This window comes from Pezoporus flaviventris, unplaced genomic scaffold (genome assembly GCF_033815535.1).
Source record: "Pezoporus flaviventris isolate CSIRO_AGI_PZ_B2104156 unplaced genomic scaffold, CSIRO_AGI_Pfla_v1 ptg000096l, whole genome shotgun sequence".
Classification (NCBI taxonomy): domain Eukaryota; kingdom Metazoa; phylum Chordata; class Aves; order Psittaciformes; family Psittacidae; genus Pezoporus; species Pezoporus flaviventris.
In genome coordinates this window covers 863,653-882,293 of record NW_026892644.1, presented here as the reverse complement: position 1 = coordinate 882,293, position 18,641 = coordinate 863,653, and the positions used below count along the sequence as shown (strand labels likewise).

The 18,641-nt window shown below is 39.3% G+C and overlaps 1 protein-coding gene across 2 annotated transcripts in view; it reads right to left on the bottom strand.

Moving 5' to 3' along the window:
• Positions 1 to 18,641, bottom strand: part of BORCS5 (BLOC-1 related complex subunit 5) — a 67,203-nt gene that overhangs the window by 14,289 nt on the left and 34,273 nt on the right. For both annotated transcript variants that reach the window (XR_009747401.1, XM_061476392.1), the window contains exon 3: positions 7,357 to 7,514. Coding sequence is in view for 1 of the 2 variants with exons in the window: in XM_061476392.1 (XP_061332376.1) it covers positions 7,357 to 7,514 (158 nt within the window). In the remaining variant the exon portion in view is untranslated. The remainder of the gene's footprint in view (positions 1 to 7,356; positions 7,515 to 18,641) is intronic.

Sequence of the window (18,641 nt, the reverse complement as noted above, 5' to 3'; positions counted from 1 at the left end):
AATCCTGATGAAAACATTAATATAAGCCTTAGCATACCAGACTTCCAAACTTTAGTGCCCATCTCTTGAGCACGGAAGCTCTACATTAATACAAACCTTTTTGACTGCTAGATGCTTGTTTATGTTTAGTTTTCTACTCTTCCTTAGAAATTCAGTGGTGGAAAGGATTCCAGTTTAGATCTTTTCTCAAAAGGCCATAAGAAGCCAAAGCACGAGAGAAGTGAACATGCTGGAGCTGATTTCACACATTCTAGGAGTGAGGGACTGATCTTTTTTATGACACTAAATGAAGCAGTATGTGTTAATGTAACCAATTTCAGGCTGTCAGAAGTAAAAACAATCTTTCCTCTTGATAACTGCTAGATCACTTCATAAAGCTCATCTACAACAGGGCACTTGCCCATCTGCCTCAGGCATACACAGCATGACATTCATTCTATGCATTAAAGTAACAACTGTGAAGCTTTTTCAAAAGCCTTTTCCAATTTTGATCCTGGCTGGTTAAGACATCACCCTACCACTCGAGGGTTCAAGCTACTTACACATAAGGCTGGAGAAAAATGAGCAAAATGAACTCAAGGACACGAATGTAGTTTCCAGCTTAACAACCATGCACATTTATTTATGCATGATGGTGCCTGTTAAGATTCCAGTCTTTACAAACAGCACTTCATCATAGAAGAAAGGAGAAAAAGAGCCTGATAAATGACCCCAGTCCTCATCAATCTCATAATTCCAAGATGCCAAAGACTGGTACTGGTTTCTTTACAGAACACTAAGTTCCTTAGCTTCTCTAAAAAGGCATGGCATCATGGCATTAAATCCTGTGAAAACATAAGTTGCATTTCAAGCCAGGCTGTTCCCAATTTCAGAAATACTACACTCCAAGGAATTCTCTTTCCTGGCATTTGGGGCATTGCTAATTTAAGTCAGTGTACCAAAAGGCTCAATTTCACTTGCAAGTTAATATGGTGTCATCTGGAAAGTCTTTATATGTGTGTCAAAACTAAAAACAACTCCATTTTCGCTTTTGCCAGGCTTTATGTAACAGGCTTACTTTGGATCCTCTGAGCCCTCCACTTTAATAGGATGAAAGGTAACTTAGCAGTCTGATCCATATGAGCACATGTACCTTGAAGACCTGAAGTTGAAGAAGCACTCTGGCCATTTGTATTTCACTAGCCTAAGTCAGTTTAGTCAGAAGGTGTGTTGTTCTCAGGGCAAGTCTGCTGAAAACAGGTTTCACAAACAGTTTTGGAAACTCAACTCCGATACTACCTACAGGGAAACCATAATGAGCAGTAATGGCAATAAACATCTCACTCAGCAGAGTACTAAAAACAAAACCAAAGACCAGCAAAACACCTCCAAAACAGAAGCTTCCTCTTCGAGTCCATTCTCTGAAGAGACACTGGTTAACTGACTGAAGCATGGGATGAACCCCAGACACTCCAAATCTTTCTGCTCAGAGAGCAATGGAGTTAAGAGTGACTGTGACATATCACTCAGTAGAAAGTATGAGTACTTGCAGCAGATTAGTACCCCAAGTCTACTGATTCTATGTTAACTGCTGCCTTGGTTACTGGGATCACGCACTGCATCAACGTAGTTCCCCAGTCACGCGATGTTCTCCTAAGGTTTCTGGCCCAGGATTCATTTATGAATCCAGCTGTTCCAGGTGATGGAACAGCTTCCCACACTTAAACACCTTTTCCCTTTATCACCCCCTTCAAGGTACTTTGTCCTTTAATTTTCACCAGGGAATGTCAAATCTTTAGAAGCTATGCCTACCACTGCCAGCCTCTAACAATAAGGGTTCAAAGCCACAAGCCCTGCCCATAGCAAACCCATCCTTCCCTTGAGCTGTAACAAAACCATCTTCATGACCTCTGCAGGCCACATTCCCCAGCACACTTTGCCACTAGGTGACAGGTCTCTTCAATAAAACAAACGCTGCATGTCACAGAAACAACACAGTTGTGATAAAGGTCAAAAAGCCACAAGGCAGTCACATAAAATAAATTGAAATTCCTAAATCCCCAAATTGCTGGGCATGTTTTATTTCACACACGTGGTGACATGAATGGCTGAATCACAGTTTATGAGTTTAAATGCATGGGATAAGCTACAATGTGATTGTTTACAATGCTGGTGCATAAAAATGCTTTTCTTGTTAGTCTGTCAAACGCACTAGACTTGTTGCTTATAGAAAATAAGGATTTAAACTCCTATCCATAAATATAAACAGCTGAAACCTATTGGGAAACATGAATGTGCTGTGACTTCAAAAGTTATTTACTTGCCAAATATTAAGGGATGTATTTTTGGACGTCTTAACTATATACTAGCAGTATGTAGTTACCATACCTATTACAATGACTTTTTGCAGTAAGCTGGTAAAGGAAAAAAAAAAAGAAAAAACTAACAAATAAAAAAATAAAGATTTTTATATTTATAAAAAATAAAAATCTATACACATCCTGGAATTCTTGTTCAAAATAATGAGCTATTCCCATACAGGAATTCACAGGTATGAAACAAGCCATACACTGTAATTTGCTATATGCAAACCAATTACTGATATTAATGCCTACCTGGAAAAGAGTTGTTTAACTATTAAGAATAGTTAAGAATATAAAAGTAATGTTTACTGTATTTGAAAGAGTGTTTGTGTGGGGAGTGTTCCCCGTAGGTGTGTGCCAGCTTAGACTGAGACAGTTTAAGTTTCATTTTGTATTGTAAAATGGGTTCTGTTTTCAAAATTGTCAGTCTGAGACTCCTAGGGCAACAAAAGCTACAGATACCACTGCATCAGTATTTGTTTTTAGGGCAAAGCATAAAAGCCCTCCCTGTAATCCACTTTCAAATGCATTTTAAGCACAGTTTATCTAGGAGCTACAGTTGCCTTTAAAGGTACGCGAGATACTTAGAGTAGCACATCCCCTTTGCCAGTACTGGAAATCTAATAAGAAAATCTGAAGATCTTTTCACGCAAAGCTTATTTGAAAGGAACTTAGATGGCTTGCAGTTTCCCTTTGGCTTTCTTATAAAGAAGCTTGGCCTAAATTTTCAAGTGTGACTAGTAATTTTTGGATACTCAGCTTCAGATCAAGATGCAATTTTTGAGAAGCTTAGCACCTTGTGCATGAAAAATTTTCTTTAAGACACTGAAACTAGACAATTTGAGGCACACAAAATCATAGGCTCTTTCTGAAAATTTAGCTCTGCTCCCCAGGCTTTAACTTGTCTATGTTTCCCATTCCCTGTTATTCATCATTCCCTAGGAGATGACTCTCTAAATTCTCTCCCGGCTACCCAAAACAGATACCCTCCACTGATGAGGGCATCATGTAAAGTAGCTCTCTCTCCCTGCATTATTTCCTTCTTTCGTCAAAGTCATACCCTACTATAGTTAGTGCTGGTCAATGTTTGCCTTGAAACTACTCAACAGAAGCCCTACATTTTACACATTGCAAAACTGAGGCAGACACTCCTGCCAAAGACTGCACATGCATCTCTCATAAACCCAGCAGCAGCTGAAGTTGCTCAAAACTTCCAACTAGTTTTGATGCAGACCTACAGCACTGTCATGCCAGAGACAACTGTGGGATTTCACAAGTAAAGACCCAACTACAGATAGGACCCTAACCTCACCACAGAAACAAACACTGCAGTTGAGTTGAGCTTATGCTGACAGACACTGAAGATTATTTATTATTATTTTTTTTACATACAACACCCAAGAATAAGCAGTCTGAGACAGTTTTATCCCTGCTTAGCAAGTCATGGTTCATGCCTGTGATTTTTAGCCTAAAGTATCACATTCTCCATAAGGCGTGTCACCAACTCTGTCCCCATCATGAAACCCTCTGTGGTAAAAGCTTCAAGGTACAGGTAAGTGTAAAATCAGTTTAGCCTGTTAACCAGCTAAAGTTGCCTTTTATACCTTAGCATTTTAGAGCACATCTACTGAGCTTTAAAAATGCACCTTTTTCCTAGCATACGCAAGCTCACAGGGGTCCAACATACCATCAGGAGACAGGCTAGATCCCATTCCCACACCCATCTGAACAGAATGCTCTCAGAAGCCAGTAATGTGGTGATTCATCCAATAAGCTAGAAATCTTCATCCTACAAAATACCAAAGCATAGACAAATTACCCAGAAAATGCTGCACACAGGCTTTTTTCTTGAAAACTGTCAAATTTTGTGAGATGCCATAACCCTAGATTAACACAGACGTAAGTACCAAATTGCTGTTCTGTTGTTTTTTAACTGATAAGGAGAAAAAATTAAAAGGAATCCTAAACATTTCAGTGGTCCTGGAATTAATGCAGTATTGCAACATACAGTGAGTCAGCTGCCAAAAAATTAATATGAAACATAATATTTAATATATAGTGACTATTTTTCCTTAAAAAGATGCAAACACATCTCTTTTTTTGGCAGTGAAGACAAAGCCTATTGTCATAAAAGTCATTCCCTTCCAAAACCAATACTTCAGGTACAAGTGTTCAAGTTCAACTTGGAATTGTTCAAGGTCAGGCTGGATGGGGCTTTCAGCAGCCTGGTCTAGTGGAAGTTGTCCCTGCCCATGGCAGAGGGGTTGGAACTAGATGAGCTTCCAACTCTAACCAGTCTATGATTCTGTGAAGTAGTTGTAACTGCTGAAGAAACGCAGTTGAGTGAACTACCTTCAATCATACCTTCAGTTCTTTCCCCTTCAAGGAAATGCTTGGGTAAATGTATTTCTTCTTGAGAGAGAGCAGTCACAGCAACCTGGAAGCCACATGGGTTCTACATTTAGGAGCAGACAGGGATGTAGCCAATACACTGCAAAGAAATTCTGGCTGAAGTAGGAAATGGGATGGAGAGCAAAGCTAGACTGTTTTGGTCCCCAAAGTAAAAGAATGCACAGATGGGTCTATTTAGATCTGCAGTAACTGCTGTCATGCAATGTTGTTGTTTTCCTTAGCTTATTCTCCTTCCTATTAAGGACCATTTTAATTCAGATTGTGTGCTGATTTACAAACTATCACAGTTAATTATGAGTTATTGAGAACTAGTAAATTTACAGCAGTACTTTTAAGTTTTGGCAGAAACCAGGAAACTTCTTCTCTGGCCACACAGACAATGAGCAGAAGATATTTGCTCTGAGACAAGGAAAGACTAAAAAAAAGAATCCTGGCTGCAAGTAGTATGACTGTAGCATACTATACAGTAGGACTATTAACTGCACCGAATACAGTCAGTGATCCTGAAAAGTGAACATACCTTAGACAAGTGGTAGGAAATCAGGGACTGAAGCTCACCAACATGTTGCAGGAAAGTTAAAAGCACAGTCAATTGGTAAGCATTATCAAAAGAAAAAAACTTAAATGTTTACAGTGTTAAAGAAAGAAAAAGGGAAATCCTAAAACAAGGGTAGAAGAATTTACTGTCCAGCTCACGCACACATTATGCTTTTCACAAAACACTTAATTTTCTCCTTCATTTTTACCCTTTACCAACAGTCAAAACTTTGCCTACAAGGCGAAGCTAAATCACTGCTGACAATTGGTGCAGCCAAATGCAATTTCCTTTGTCTACACTTGTAAGGAGAGACATACCCTGCTCTAGTTCAGCTGTACCCTTGGTTGTCAACAACTGTCAACAGCAGTTCAATTTAGTGCACCAAGGAGAGCCCAACCAATCTGGAAAGAATGATCCCACCCAGCTCCTCCAGAACACACACGCAGAACAGCCAATGCAAGAAAAACACTGAAAAATTGTTAAGAACATGAACAGTAAAAACCCACCAGATCTGGCAGAGGGATTGGAACCATCTGAAATTACTTAAGTACTGTGACCAAAAAAAAAAAACCCACGTCCCAGCTGACTTCTCAGTTGCCTGTGTTACAGAGTTGCCCATTTCTCCTTCACTTTGTCAGAAAGGAGTCTGTTATAAAGACTACCATGACAATACCAGTATCCTCATTTTATTTATTTTACATGAAAAAAGCCCCAAAAACATAAGTGTTACGACCTAGAAGAAGATACCACTATAGCCACTTGACCTACACAAGGCAAATCCATCCAATGCAGACTGCACTGGTGGCGTCTACTGTGACTTTAAATCATGTCAATATCCCCTCTCACACTTTAACAGCCAAAAGAATTACAACCTTCTTGGATTAATGCAGTACCTGTCATTAGGCTGGCAATTAAATCCCATTTCCGAGATTGTGTGATCTGAGTCACCAACATCTGCAAATATCTTTATATCTTGTGTAATAGCTGGCCTCAGATCTTGATACACCAAAGTAAAAAGGCCTTTTTAATGGCTCCCATGTTAGTTTGGACTTAAAACTCCATGATGACAGCAGCTTCTCAAAACAGCCCATGAATCAAATTTATTATCCAGTTTGTCATGTGGGATTTTCTTAAGTCTAAGCCAATGGAGCAACAATGAATCAAGGTCATCACTTATACTGCATGAATAAAAATTAACCACCTGCTCGACAATTTTTCTTTTGATACCGAAAGGTATTTGTACTTTTGTACAACTGGGAGCATGTGAGAAAACATTCTTGAACAGCATCTCCTCTCATACCAGTCTGTCTTGACTTAAATAAAAAAACAACACCGCCAACAACAAAAGCAACTAAAAAACACCAAAAAACACCAAACCCCCCACAAAACTGCCAGCCATCTTACTGCTTCCAACATCAGTAGTTACACATGAGAAAGACAATCCAATTGCAGGATGCTCACTCCAGGAATTCATTTCCTTCCCAACAGTATTATTGAATATTTAAGCAGATCAGTGATTTTCAGATGATAGTTCAGTGCTAAAAACAGCAGCACAGGAAGATCTTTTTTCCATACAGATCAGAGAAGATACACCATATTATGGGCTTTGAAAACGAGTCTAGCTCTACATATACATTAAAGAACCGTATTGGAATTTAAAATAACCACTTCTTTTCTTAAATTAAAGCCTAACCATGAAACATAATAAAATGTATGCTATAAAGACCTAGATAAGAAATGTTACCTTTAGAATTCCAGTCATCTTTTACTTCTCCACCAATTATTTGGAATACTTGCCATACCAGAGGAACTGCTCCTATTTATGGCCAGGAATCATACAGCATAACTAACAAACACACCACCTAATAGTAACCACAATGACAGCCAGGAAACTTTGCCTGATGTACGCACCCACAGAGTTTCTCTACAGGGTTTACTGTGACGTGGACTGCTGCAAGTGACCCAGGGCCAATCTACAGCAAGCACCTGCATTCACAGCACAAGATGGCCAAGCTGATGCCCTGAGCCCTTCCCCACCAGAAGCAGGCACACTGCAGGCAGTACCTCTTTGATCCGCTTCACAAGTGCATTCTGATCAAAGGCGACAGCTTCTGCACACTGGTGAAGATGATCCTGGTACCGGAGACACAGCTGCAGCACCTGCTGGGGGTCCAGCTTTTCCAGTTTGGTGTTGGTCGGAGAGGTCTGCCCACTGAGAAGTCCTACAAGGCAAGGGAAGGACCAGAGTTAATCTGACAGTTCATGTAACCAGCCCAGCTGCAGGCCAAACAAACCCGAAGACAGTTTTTCATTACTCCATATAAAGTTAATTCAGGATCTTAGGCTGCTGAATGGACTTCAGGAATGTAATAGTCCAGTGAAAGCTTAAAGTGAGAAGGGCAGGATTGAAGATTTATGGATGTTTTGGATTTACAACAGTGCAAATACCAGTTTGCCATACAGCTTAGCCCTCCTTGAAAGAACTTAGACACAGAATCTAAATGCAGGTCCATAATGCACATCAGCTTGGTTTTCAGCAATACAGTGTGTAAACCAAGTCCTGTTTCTTCTCCTCCACAAACAATCCTAAACTGTGAAAAATGAACCCGCTCCTCATTTATGTATGTCAGAAGGGGAAGGAGTTGAGATCTGCATTCCCATATAGGCTAGGGACTCAAACTATTTTCACTAGAATCATGCTGTCAAAACCAAAGCCCTAAAAATTCACTGATGCCCCAAAACAAGCCTGAATGAAAAAATAATCCACCTAAGTTAAATTAGTAGAGGTGAAATAGCCGTGTTTTGCCTACACTGCCTTTTTTAAAACTCAAAACACTTTCATCTTCACAGATTTTTCATTACTATCTCAAAGATTAGCAATATGCTTTTTCTTTTTTTTAATTAAGATTTTGGAATTAGACTTAAAACTAGGACACGGGTAATATCCAAAGCAGCAAAACTGCCCAGAGAAGTTTCTCCTGCCCATTGTTTGTTGGGTTCATAGAGCAACTTGAGAACCTTTGCTGAGCTCAAGCATACGTCTGCCATACTGACCGCATTCTCTAAGGCTGCTGGAAAAAAAAATATGCTAAACTCTAAGGCCATCTTTTTTTTGCTATTTCATTTACTTACTTCCTTTCCATTTTCCTTCAGCATTAGCACAACTTTTTTCTTGTTGGGACACCATCTGTGACAAACAGCACATACGCACAATCTGCCTTTCCCAAAACATCCGTCAAGCTATGTAAACTGAATTCAGTGACTGCTCGCATGTGCCCTTTGGGACTCTCAGTTTACAGACAGGAAAAGACATTAAACCAGCAAATGTAAGCAAATATCACACTAAGCAATTAAAAAGTAATAAATGCCAGTTATTTGGGTTGGAAAAGTTCTTCTAAGAACGTACCTCAGTGGGAAATGGAAACTATTTTGGACAGCCCCCATGCCTATTGGAAGCTACAACTGGTGACAGAGTTCTTGCCAAAACGCAAGAACGTGATAGAAACCGAGATGTAAGTCAGATGCATCTTATGAATTTGAGAAAGTTAAACCTCTTTGAAAATATACTCAGATAGACTTCAAAACAAAACCAGGACACAGCAACTTCATCAGATACAATGAAGTTGTTTACTTTTCATCAACACTCAACATCTTATTCTTTCAGGATGCTCTCAATTACCCTTTGCACAAAACCTTCTCTTTCCTCATCTTAAGAAGAAAAAAGGTAATTTTGTTTTAATGACTTGTTGCCCACTACGACAGCACTGCCTGAGTCAAGAGGTCAGGAGAGGAAACAAGACACTTCACTGTTTAGTCTCAAACCCCTGTATATTAGTGAATTGGGTTTTATGTTTTAGAAAGAATCATCCCAAACAAAAATCTTAAGCCCAGCAATTTTAGCTGCAGATCTTTCCAGCCTACTTTCAGCTGAAGTACAAAACTTTGATGGGGGCAAACCCACTGAAGGAAATTAGACTATTTAAAAATGTGTATGTTCCATGCTCTAGTGTTTCCTTTGCTTGTTAGTTCTGAAATTATCTTGTCAGGATAAATGTTCAAATAACGATGTCAACTTTTAACATGCTGGATGTTCACACAGGAATGAAGAGTTCACCGTGCACCTGAGGCGGTTTTGCACTTTCTGCACTGATCAAATACATGATGCTATCAACCAACTAATTGCCTTTTATTACTAATCTCTCACCAGCTTCAAGAGTAGGAAGAAAATTAGACTCCATTTAAGAGGTTTAATTAACATGAAGTGTGTATTTTGGCCAACTTATGCTGCTTATAAGAATTTAGAAGTGAAATAGGCCAAGGACTGTAAAATGAGCTATAAAGGAAAACACTAATCAAATTTATATTATGTACTTACAACCTTGTACAGCTTACATAATGCTAAAAGCAAAATTAATAAACTGTAAGGAACCTCTAATTCACTATCCAGAAAAACATGAATTCAAGTGAAGGGAGACATTAACTGTTCAGCTGGAATTCCTTCCTAAGACAGCAGAAGTAGAAATACAATCCAGTACAAATGTTTGGAGTAGCGATAAAAAACAAACAGCATATGCTGCTTGAAGATAGACTATGGTATTGTTTTGGGTGATGAAGTAGGGAGAAGCCAAAGGAATTAGCTTCTCCAAAGACCTCTGGACTCATGCTGACAATGCCAGAGGAAAAAAACAGCTTAAGAGTTTCAGCTTGCAAGAAAGGAAAGAGCACAGTAAATAACAGCATGGAAAAGGCCATCCAGCTCTCCACCTGGCAGAAATTCCCATTGCCAAAAAGCTGACCCACCATTTTTGCTCACGCTAAGAGAGACAGCCAGCACTGGGAACTGGCAGGTATTACTAAACAACTACTCTCTTTAAAATGACTGTTTCCTTCTTAAAGCCTTGTCCCACTCTTTGAACTCTCAACTGAACAGGACCATGTCTCAGTGACTGGTTTACACATGGTTTGTAAGAGGATATGAGATCATATCTGTTGCAACAAAATATAAATTAGATCACTCTTACAAGTGCCAAAATGAGGAGAGACACAGGTCACTGATCGGTTCAGGCACATTCCCGAAACAGTCAGAACCTGGACCTGGTAACCAGTACATGTTAGAGCAGCTAAGTGCTGAGCTACTACCTCTTCTTCACTAAGGAAATAGTATACCTGGTTTCATCCGTGTGATTGTCATTTCCTGCACCCCAAGAGCATGGTTCTGCTCTTAAAAGCAAGAAAATAGTATATAATTTAATTTATTAAACTGAATTTATTAGTATTTATTAATTTATTAAACTAAATTTATTACTATTTAATTTATTAAACTGAATACTCATTTTTCAAGCTGTTGGTTCACTTCCGAAAAAGGAAGGTGGAATCTGAAGATGATTCCACCAGGAATCATCTTCGAATTGTTTGAAACCTCAAGAAGTGACTGCTTGGCACATGAATGATGCAACATACCCCAGCGTTGTATGGAAAGGCAGCATGGAGAATGTCATGGCTCAGGGTGGGGAAGAAACAATAAGGAAATGAGAGGACTACTGCAGAGCTTTAGTGCATGGACCAAACGCACTTTGACAACTGCCAAGCATGCATAGTCTTGGCTATCAAATTACACCATAAACCAAATAAGACGACAGACCCTATTATGTGCCTGCCACGATGAAGAGAAGTCAACATCTCCCACCTCCTGGGGATACATCTGATCAGTAAACAGCATGCCCATGAAGGTGATAAACAGCAACTGGGACAAAGATTCACATTTCAGCTCCCAAATGGTGCTTTAGAAAAAAAAACAACAAAAAACACAACCCAATACACCAAGTATGTTGTGCATAGAGAAATATCATATATCACTACAAGGCTAGCTCACCCACAGACTTGACAAATCTGTTATTGTTTCCATATTCCTTGGCAAAGCAGAGGCATGTTAAAACCATTTTCCTCCTACTTAGTCATCTCCTTGTTGGTTCCAGGTCAATATACACTTCCAACAAATCACATCCTACTGAGCAGAAGAAAGCTGTTAGTTTAAAAAGCACTTTTATGACTAGAAGTGAAGTTCTTGAAAAAATGCTTTACATGCTATACTGATTCTACACACATACAGAACACAGCAACCCACCACAGTTCTGTTCTGCTGCTTTAATGGACAATCCTAACAACTTGAGCACTTTCCAAATCTGAAAAGTATTCATACTTCTTTTTGACTTCCATATTTCTACTTGTCAATCCTCTTTTTCAACCAGTAAAAGCAGACATTACAAAAAGAAAACCAACAGGCCCACAGTTGTTAATTTATTATTAAAGACAGCAAAGCACATGATACTGTGCTCTTGTTACTAATTTTAAGGCCAGAAAGGGTTGCTGTCATCAGCTAACCAATCTTTCTGTGGAATATAAGGGAGGACTTTAAAAGTAACTCCTTTTTTAATCAGAACAGAAGTCTGTCTTGCCCGGAATACTGCTTTCAACATTTGGTAACAGTGGACATTTAGAAAACACCTTTATAAGTTGTTCTTCCACAGCCTTTCTGCCTCTAAAAGTTATCAACAAAAATTTAAGGCACAAAGTGCTGTGCTCAGTGAAGCTATGGTACTTGAGTTTCACTGAACCTTTGTGAAAGGTATACATTTATCTCCACAATATCCTGTGGTAATAAGCAAGATGCTTATTTATGCACAGCATGAAGAAAACTCTTTTCACTGGCTTTACACTTGGCTACACTGTAGTGCTGTGACACAACAGAAACCTATAGAGTGGTGTGTACTTTCTCCCATCACCTTTTCAAACTCAAGAACCCCACTGATCAGTCTCTTTTCCCACAGAAAAGGAGGGATTTATTAATTCTCTGATTAATTTCTCTGGTTACCTCTGTAACACCTTCAAATCCCTCTAACCTGAAGCCTGACTTTCCTCTTTAAAAGCCAAGTCAATTTTTCTACAATGTATAATGGTTACACCTCTAACAATCCAGTTACTTCTATGATTGCTTCCCCTTTGCTGGACCCACTAATCAGCAATAGTCTTTCTAAGACCGTGCATTAAAGTGTACTGCATGTCACCACCTCTTCTCCTGAGAGCAAGGTTAAATGAAGCAACAGACTACACACCATGATTAGCAATAGGTCATCAACTTTACAAAGGTGTTCCCGGCTCTGGTACCTGTTTATGGAAGTTTGTTGCTGTGTACATTACCATTTTTTTCCCTAAAAGCCTCTTCTGTGAGCACTTCTCATTGATCCCTATAAAGAATAATGTGCTACTTTTGCAGTAAATGCCGATTCAATTCATTTATTTTGCTTTTTTGAAACTCTCCTCTGAAGACAATCCAACAGACTCTTCAGCAAGTTCTAGAGAATCTATAAAGTATATGATAGTAGAAAGCTGTTTTCAAGGAATTTCCGCTCTGGTCCCCTGCTGATTTCCTATTTAACGTGCTAGAGTTTGTCAGCTTTTGCTCTCCTAACACAGGTTTCTTTTTGCCTTTTTTTTTGTGTGAATATCCTTTTGCCTACAGCTCACTTCACACTAGTTTAACTACACTTTTTCTCTCCCACCCTTAGAAATGACCTGTGCTGCCTGCAATTTACCTTATTTCAGCTGTTCCCAACTTCTCCTCTTACTACCCTTACTTTTAATTAAACTCCTCTTCATAAATTTAATCCAAGAGAGTAAAACCTTTCCAAGTCTTCTTACTGAATTTGAATAGACTATGGTTACTATTAATGTAATAGCACTAAGCCATTTCATTTACCCTCACTGAGACAGCATTAGTTTTAGCTTAAAACACACTAGTGTTTTTCAAGTCTCCAGGAATCTTCCTATGTTCCAAGAGTATCTAAAAATGATCAACCCCACAACTTGCCTTATCAAGCATTTCTAAAGCTCTTGGCTAGAAACTACCCATCTGGCCAGCTTCTTAAATAAAGTCTGGCCTCAGTGGCCACACGTTAACTATTATAGTCGCTTTCTTGTTACTGTTTGCATGGGGAGATTGTTTTGCCAGTACCTTCAGGCATCCCGAGTATCAAAAAAAGATCCACACAAGAAACAGAGGAAATTACATCCCTAAAGACCAAGTCTTCTTTCTTGACTGTTACTGCTTACACAAGCTTGGAGGCAGCAACTTGCTATTAGCTGACATAGAGAGCTCATTTCAATATATTCTTCATGCAGGAGGACTTTAATATGACCTATTGAAAATAAGTAATGACACATGTATGTGCAGGAGAACAAAAGGCATCACAATACTTCCAAACCAATAAGCTAATTGGATCTACAAGGCTCGTACTGACTAAATACTTTGAGTTTTAATTGCGTACTTCCTCTTTCATTCTTGAAGTCTGAAAATACTACATTTTCAGCAAAGCCTAAAGGGTCAAAATAGATTTTTTGTTTTGGGGCTTTCTGGTGTTTGGTTAGTTGGGTTTTTTTAATCAAAATTTGTACACCCAAACTTGGAAACCCAGGTTGCCCTTAAGAAAAGGGCATACACCACAGAATTAGTAAATGTCAACCATAAAGAAACTGAAAAAAAAAGATAAGAAAATAAAAAATCACTGCTACTCACCCAGAAAGCGCAAATGTAGAATAACCACACAATGTTTTTCACAGACCAGTTCATTTTCTAAAAATCTCACTGATAAAACACCTTGTAATAAAATATGTATTCACTCCAAGACAAAAGTTGGCTTTGTTGACTGTGCTATTTTCAATTCCTTTGAACTTTAATGGAGGAACACAATGACTGTAGGCAAACTGAATAGCTATTATGTGAGCAAAGAACATATTTGTATTGTGGCAAGGAATGTTGGCTGTAACAGCAGATTTTCCCTCTACTTTGGAGTCAGTACCATGTGACCGTTTACTTCTGCATGGGTGACAGATGGGCTGAAGACTCTCATCTTGTCACATCGTTTAACAAGCAACTTTTCTAACCGCAGAGCTCAAATGTGCTCTCAGTATGAATACTGTGCCTCAGTCTCCTAGCACAGTGTAAGCTGTTGCCTGTAAGACTTTACTCTACAAGATATTCAAAATGCCTCCTCTTTCTATTCCCCTACCATTTGTCTTAAAACTCCCAAACATTAAGAGGATTCAAGATATTTAGGCTTCTAAAAAAATGTAGCTTGCTACCATTCAAAGACAAAACCCCGACACTCTTAAAAATTTCCACCTATTAAGGTCACATAATTTACACTAGATGAAACTGTGATTCAGAGGAAGTTCTGTATTGTTATTATTATTGTTAAATGAGTATTCGTTTACGATATTTCTGCACTTCTATTGAGCCTCATTTTTGCACAGGACCAGACCGTGCAAAAATTTCTATATACCACCAAAGCTTTCACCTGTCACTTAGGGACGGCTATTACTAAGTCGCAAACAGTTGCCATAAAACTGGAAGCATGTCTACTGATAACCCTTTTTTTGAAGCTTCAGTTACAGAAAAAGGTACACAATATACTCCGAAGAAAAACACACAGCTGCACTTTGTCAACTAAAAGCAACCAAGATCCTACTCAGTCCATGTCCCCACTGATTTTTCACTTCTAGAGCACAGAAGTAATACAGAAAAGAAGTGGTTTTAACTACGCAGTTGCACTACTGTGTGGCCAACTTCCTGCAACAAACCCCAAAGTGTAAAAATAGGCACAAGGCTGGAAAAATGGATGCAATAATTCCCAGGAGAATGAGAGACGATGATCCTGTGTCATGCAATAAGCTGTATTTACTCTGCAGCAACATTTTCTTTTTATAAAAACACATTGAGAGACCCAAGACCTACCATGTCCTGATCCTGTAAGCATGTGATACCCGCAGGCTACAACTGACCCTGATATCCTAAGTACTCTGTAAACCCAAAGGCCAGAAGACTAACGTCATTTCATAAGATGAAGAATTCAGGCACCAAGAGATTAAATGATTTATCTGAGACCACATGGAAACTGCTGTCCCTTGAACTAATGACTTCACCGCTAGAACATCCCTTTCCTTCTCCTGCCCTCAAATGCCAAACACCAGCAGGGCAGGTGGCAGCAGAGCCTGCTTTCCTATAGCACTGTCAGCATTGACCATTGAGTATCAACATGGTCTCTCCCACACAGGTCCCTCAGACATCTAATAGAGGTTTGTAAGACAACCAGAGCCAAATCAACAGCTTCTTCCCTCCAACCCCCATGGAGATGCTCCACAAAATGGATGGTTCAACTCCCATCTTCCTCATCATGTGCCTCACCACAGCTCCTGCACAGAGCATTATTCACTTTACTAAAACCACAGAACTAATCCAGTGGTTTCCCTTTTCCTCTAGGGTAGCAAAAGGAATCAGAGCACCAGGAGATCAAAAAGTAGAGCTAGTCTCGGGAGAGGTGGGTTAGATGGAAGGAAAGGACAGAGGGGAATTCTCCATTTTAGCAACATCAAGCTGAAACTTCGATTTTTTTATACATGCAAATCATTGAGAATCTCAACTTTACCTGTTCACCCATCTTCCTTGAAATAATAGGACCATAACTACATTATGTATCTCTCTCCCAGTGCAAAATTTGGTTGAAGCTTGCCAGCAGATGCAAAGTTTTCTAGGCTGTACATGGAAGAGAAAAGGGACAGCAGGAACAAATAAACTCCATTTCTTTTAAATAAAATTTCTAAAAATTTACAAGCTAAAACTTATTTAAATGATCCTATTACTAGTAATAAAGATTAGCCTCCTTATTTTTAGGCCAAAGTGCATGGATATTCATCCACACGACACAGGACAAACTAGCAGAAAAAAAAAACCCAACAACCGGTGTTCACTGGTTTAGAGGAAAGGTGACATCTAAAGTCACCTCTGAACACAAGGGCACCCACGTGAAGCTGGGGCACATTTGCTATTCCACAATAACTAGCCTGTGTACACACATTAACAACAAGTAAATTCAGTGGGGGCAGAGTACACTGTGCTGCGCTTACATACAGGCAAAGGCACACACAGAGGCAATTACTACAGCATGTCTGAACTGCTGCAAGCCCCAGATCACTACCTAGTTTTCTCTATGGTAATTCACTCATAGGCCTTGTGCCTGAGCCCACATTACAGGAAAGAAATTAAGGCAAATGGTCAACCACTTCAGGCTCATGGATTACATCTATGACATGCCTGTAAATTAGGTATGCTTCTTCAATAAGTAACATCTTTTACTAGATTAACCAATATTGCTGCGTGTTGTTTTTTTCCAAACTTTTGGGCACTTTCTTCAGTTCAGATGTCAACTTGAGATTTTTATGTTTGCAACTTATTGCCACAGCGTAGCACAGAGCAAGACCATTTCCTTACAGATTCAGCAAGTCCAAGACTTCAGTTTGTTCTTCTAGAGACAAACTGTTTTAAAACTGCCAGAAAAAAACACCAAAACTTTAAAGAGAGCTTCACTGAAAGAGTTCCTTTTAAATAAATTGTAGGATCTGTGGATGAAACTTTTTATTAGTGCTTTATAATTGTAAACAAAGCACAGTGCTGATTCTGGTATAACCATCATTTATATACATGAAATACACAGTTTCTATTTCGTATATAGCATCGCCTCTGTCCACTTTTCCAAGAGCACTACCTAAAATATACATGAAAGAAGTACTGTCCAAAATATACTATTGACATTTTCTGGCCACAGGTACTAGGAATGGTAATTTTTCTCCACTATGTCCATTCAAGAAAACATAGCGAAGAACAAGCATAATTTGTAAATGCAACACAGCTGACATTTTCTACTTTATCTTCTTTTCTTAAATGCTACCCAACTTACCACTCAGCCATTTTGCTACCAATGTGGGCTGCCATTTCACATCCAAATTAAAATTTGGATGATACTTACTTCTTCTCTGAGGCTTTATCAGCATTACTTGCAATGGCTGCACTAGGAGTAGCAAAGTCCAAGTGGGCTGATAAAACTCTGTAAACTATACAACTGTGTCAGTGACAACAGATGGTGGTCTGCGGTGAAACACTCAAAGATAGAAAAAGTAAAAACTACTGTTTGTCCCCTTTGGCTCCTCCCTGGAAGGTCCAGCTTTGGCTCCTCCCAGAGAGTCCCGCTTTGGCTGCTCCCTGGAAAGTTCCGCTTTAGAACTTCCTGGAAAAGCCCCGACCCTTGGAGACCTTTCTAGATATTGCTGGCCACTTCTTCCGATGTAGGCTGGCCCTCTGCATCAGAATGAGTGGGCATTTTTGTTAGTATAAAAGCTTGAGCCTCATGTGATGGGGGGAAGCAGAACCTCATAGCACCCAGGTGCTATAGCAGAGCCAGCTGCCCCGCACCGCAATGAGGATTCTCGGAGCTGGCTTCCTGATCGTCCTCACAGGGTCCTGGGGTTGGCAAGATATCCACTCTTCAAAAATATCCTTTACTGTATCTGTTAGTATCTTTATATTTTCCTATATTAATAAACAAGGTTTGAGTTCTCTATTTGCGTCTCGTTTTTCTCACCCTGAATCCTCAAACTCCGGAACAACAACTCATATATACGTAGTCCATGCAGCATGTACTTCACAGAAATTAAGTAATTCTTGCTTACTTTTTCTTACAACAAGTTTTACTGGACTATTTTGTTTATTAGGTAAGTGGTTATCTACTAGCAAGTCCAACCAAGTAAAGGAGAGAGAGGTCTACTCACTGCATTCCTCCTGTTCAGCATGAAGTGAGGAAGCATCATTTTGGGAAGCTGGATGCCCTCACACAAACTTCTTTCTTTGTCAACCCCACAACCCAATCAGCACAAAATTATTCAGGAAGATCCATTTTCTATTTAAATGATCCTACCATCTGACATTTCTTCTGTGAACGCCTCCTGCCAAAGTCTGAACCATCCAGCGTTTCATCCCTGTCCTACCCCTCCCACATGTATCTGTATGTCAGGGTTTGTTCCTACCTTTCCAATTCAAGTAAGCCAAACTCAAGTGATGATGTGCTTTTCTTCCTCAGTCAGCTTTGATTCTTTTCCTGTATCCATTAGAACCAATTTTAGAAGTAACTCAATAGATAACATTTTCCAACCAATATTAATACCTAAGTAGCTATTACTGTTCCCAGCACTGTATTGAAACATAAGGGTATTTTCCCTGGCCAGAATGAAACATGAAGCTGATGTGAAATTATAACAACTAAATTTAGGATACTGAAATTACTCAAAGGTTGAGAAAACGAGGAGGCAATGCACACACTATTGACTTTTGACAGTGTGTTTAAAAAACTAATCACTCAGCTTTGTGGAGCTTATTAGGGCACCTAAAACATTCAACAGTTACACAGAAGTAAGTGGCCTGCTGTGCTCTGTATTACCTCCATGTTTATCATCTCCTGTCAAAT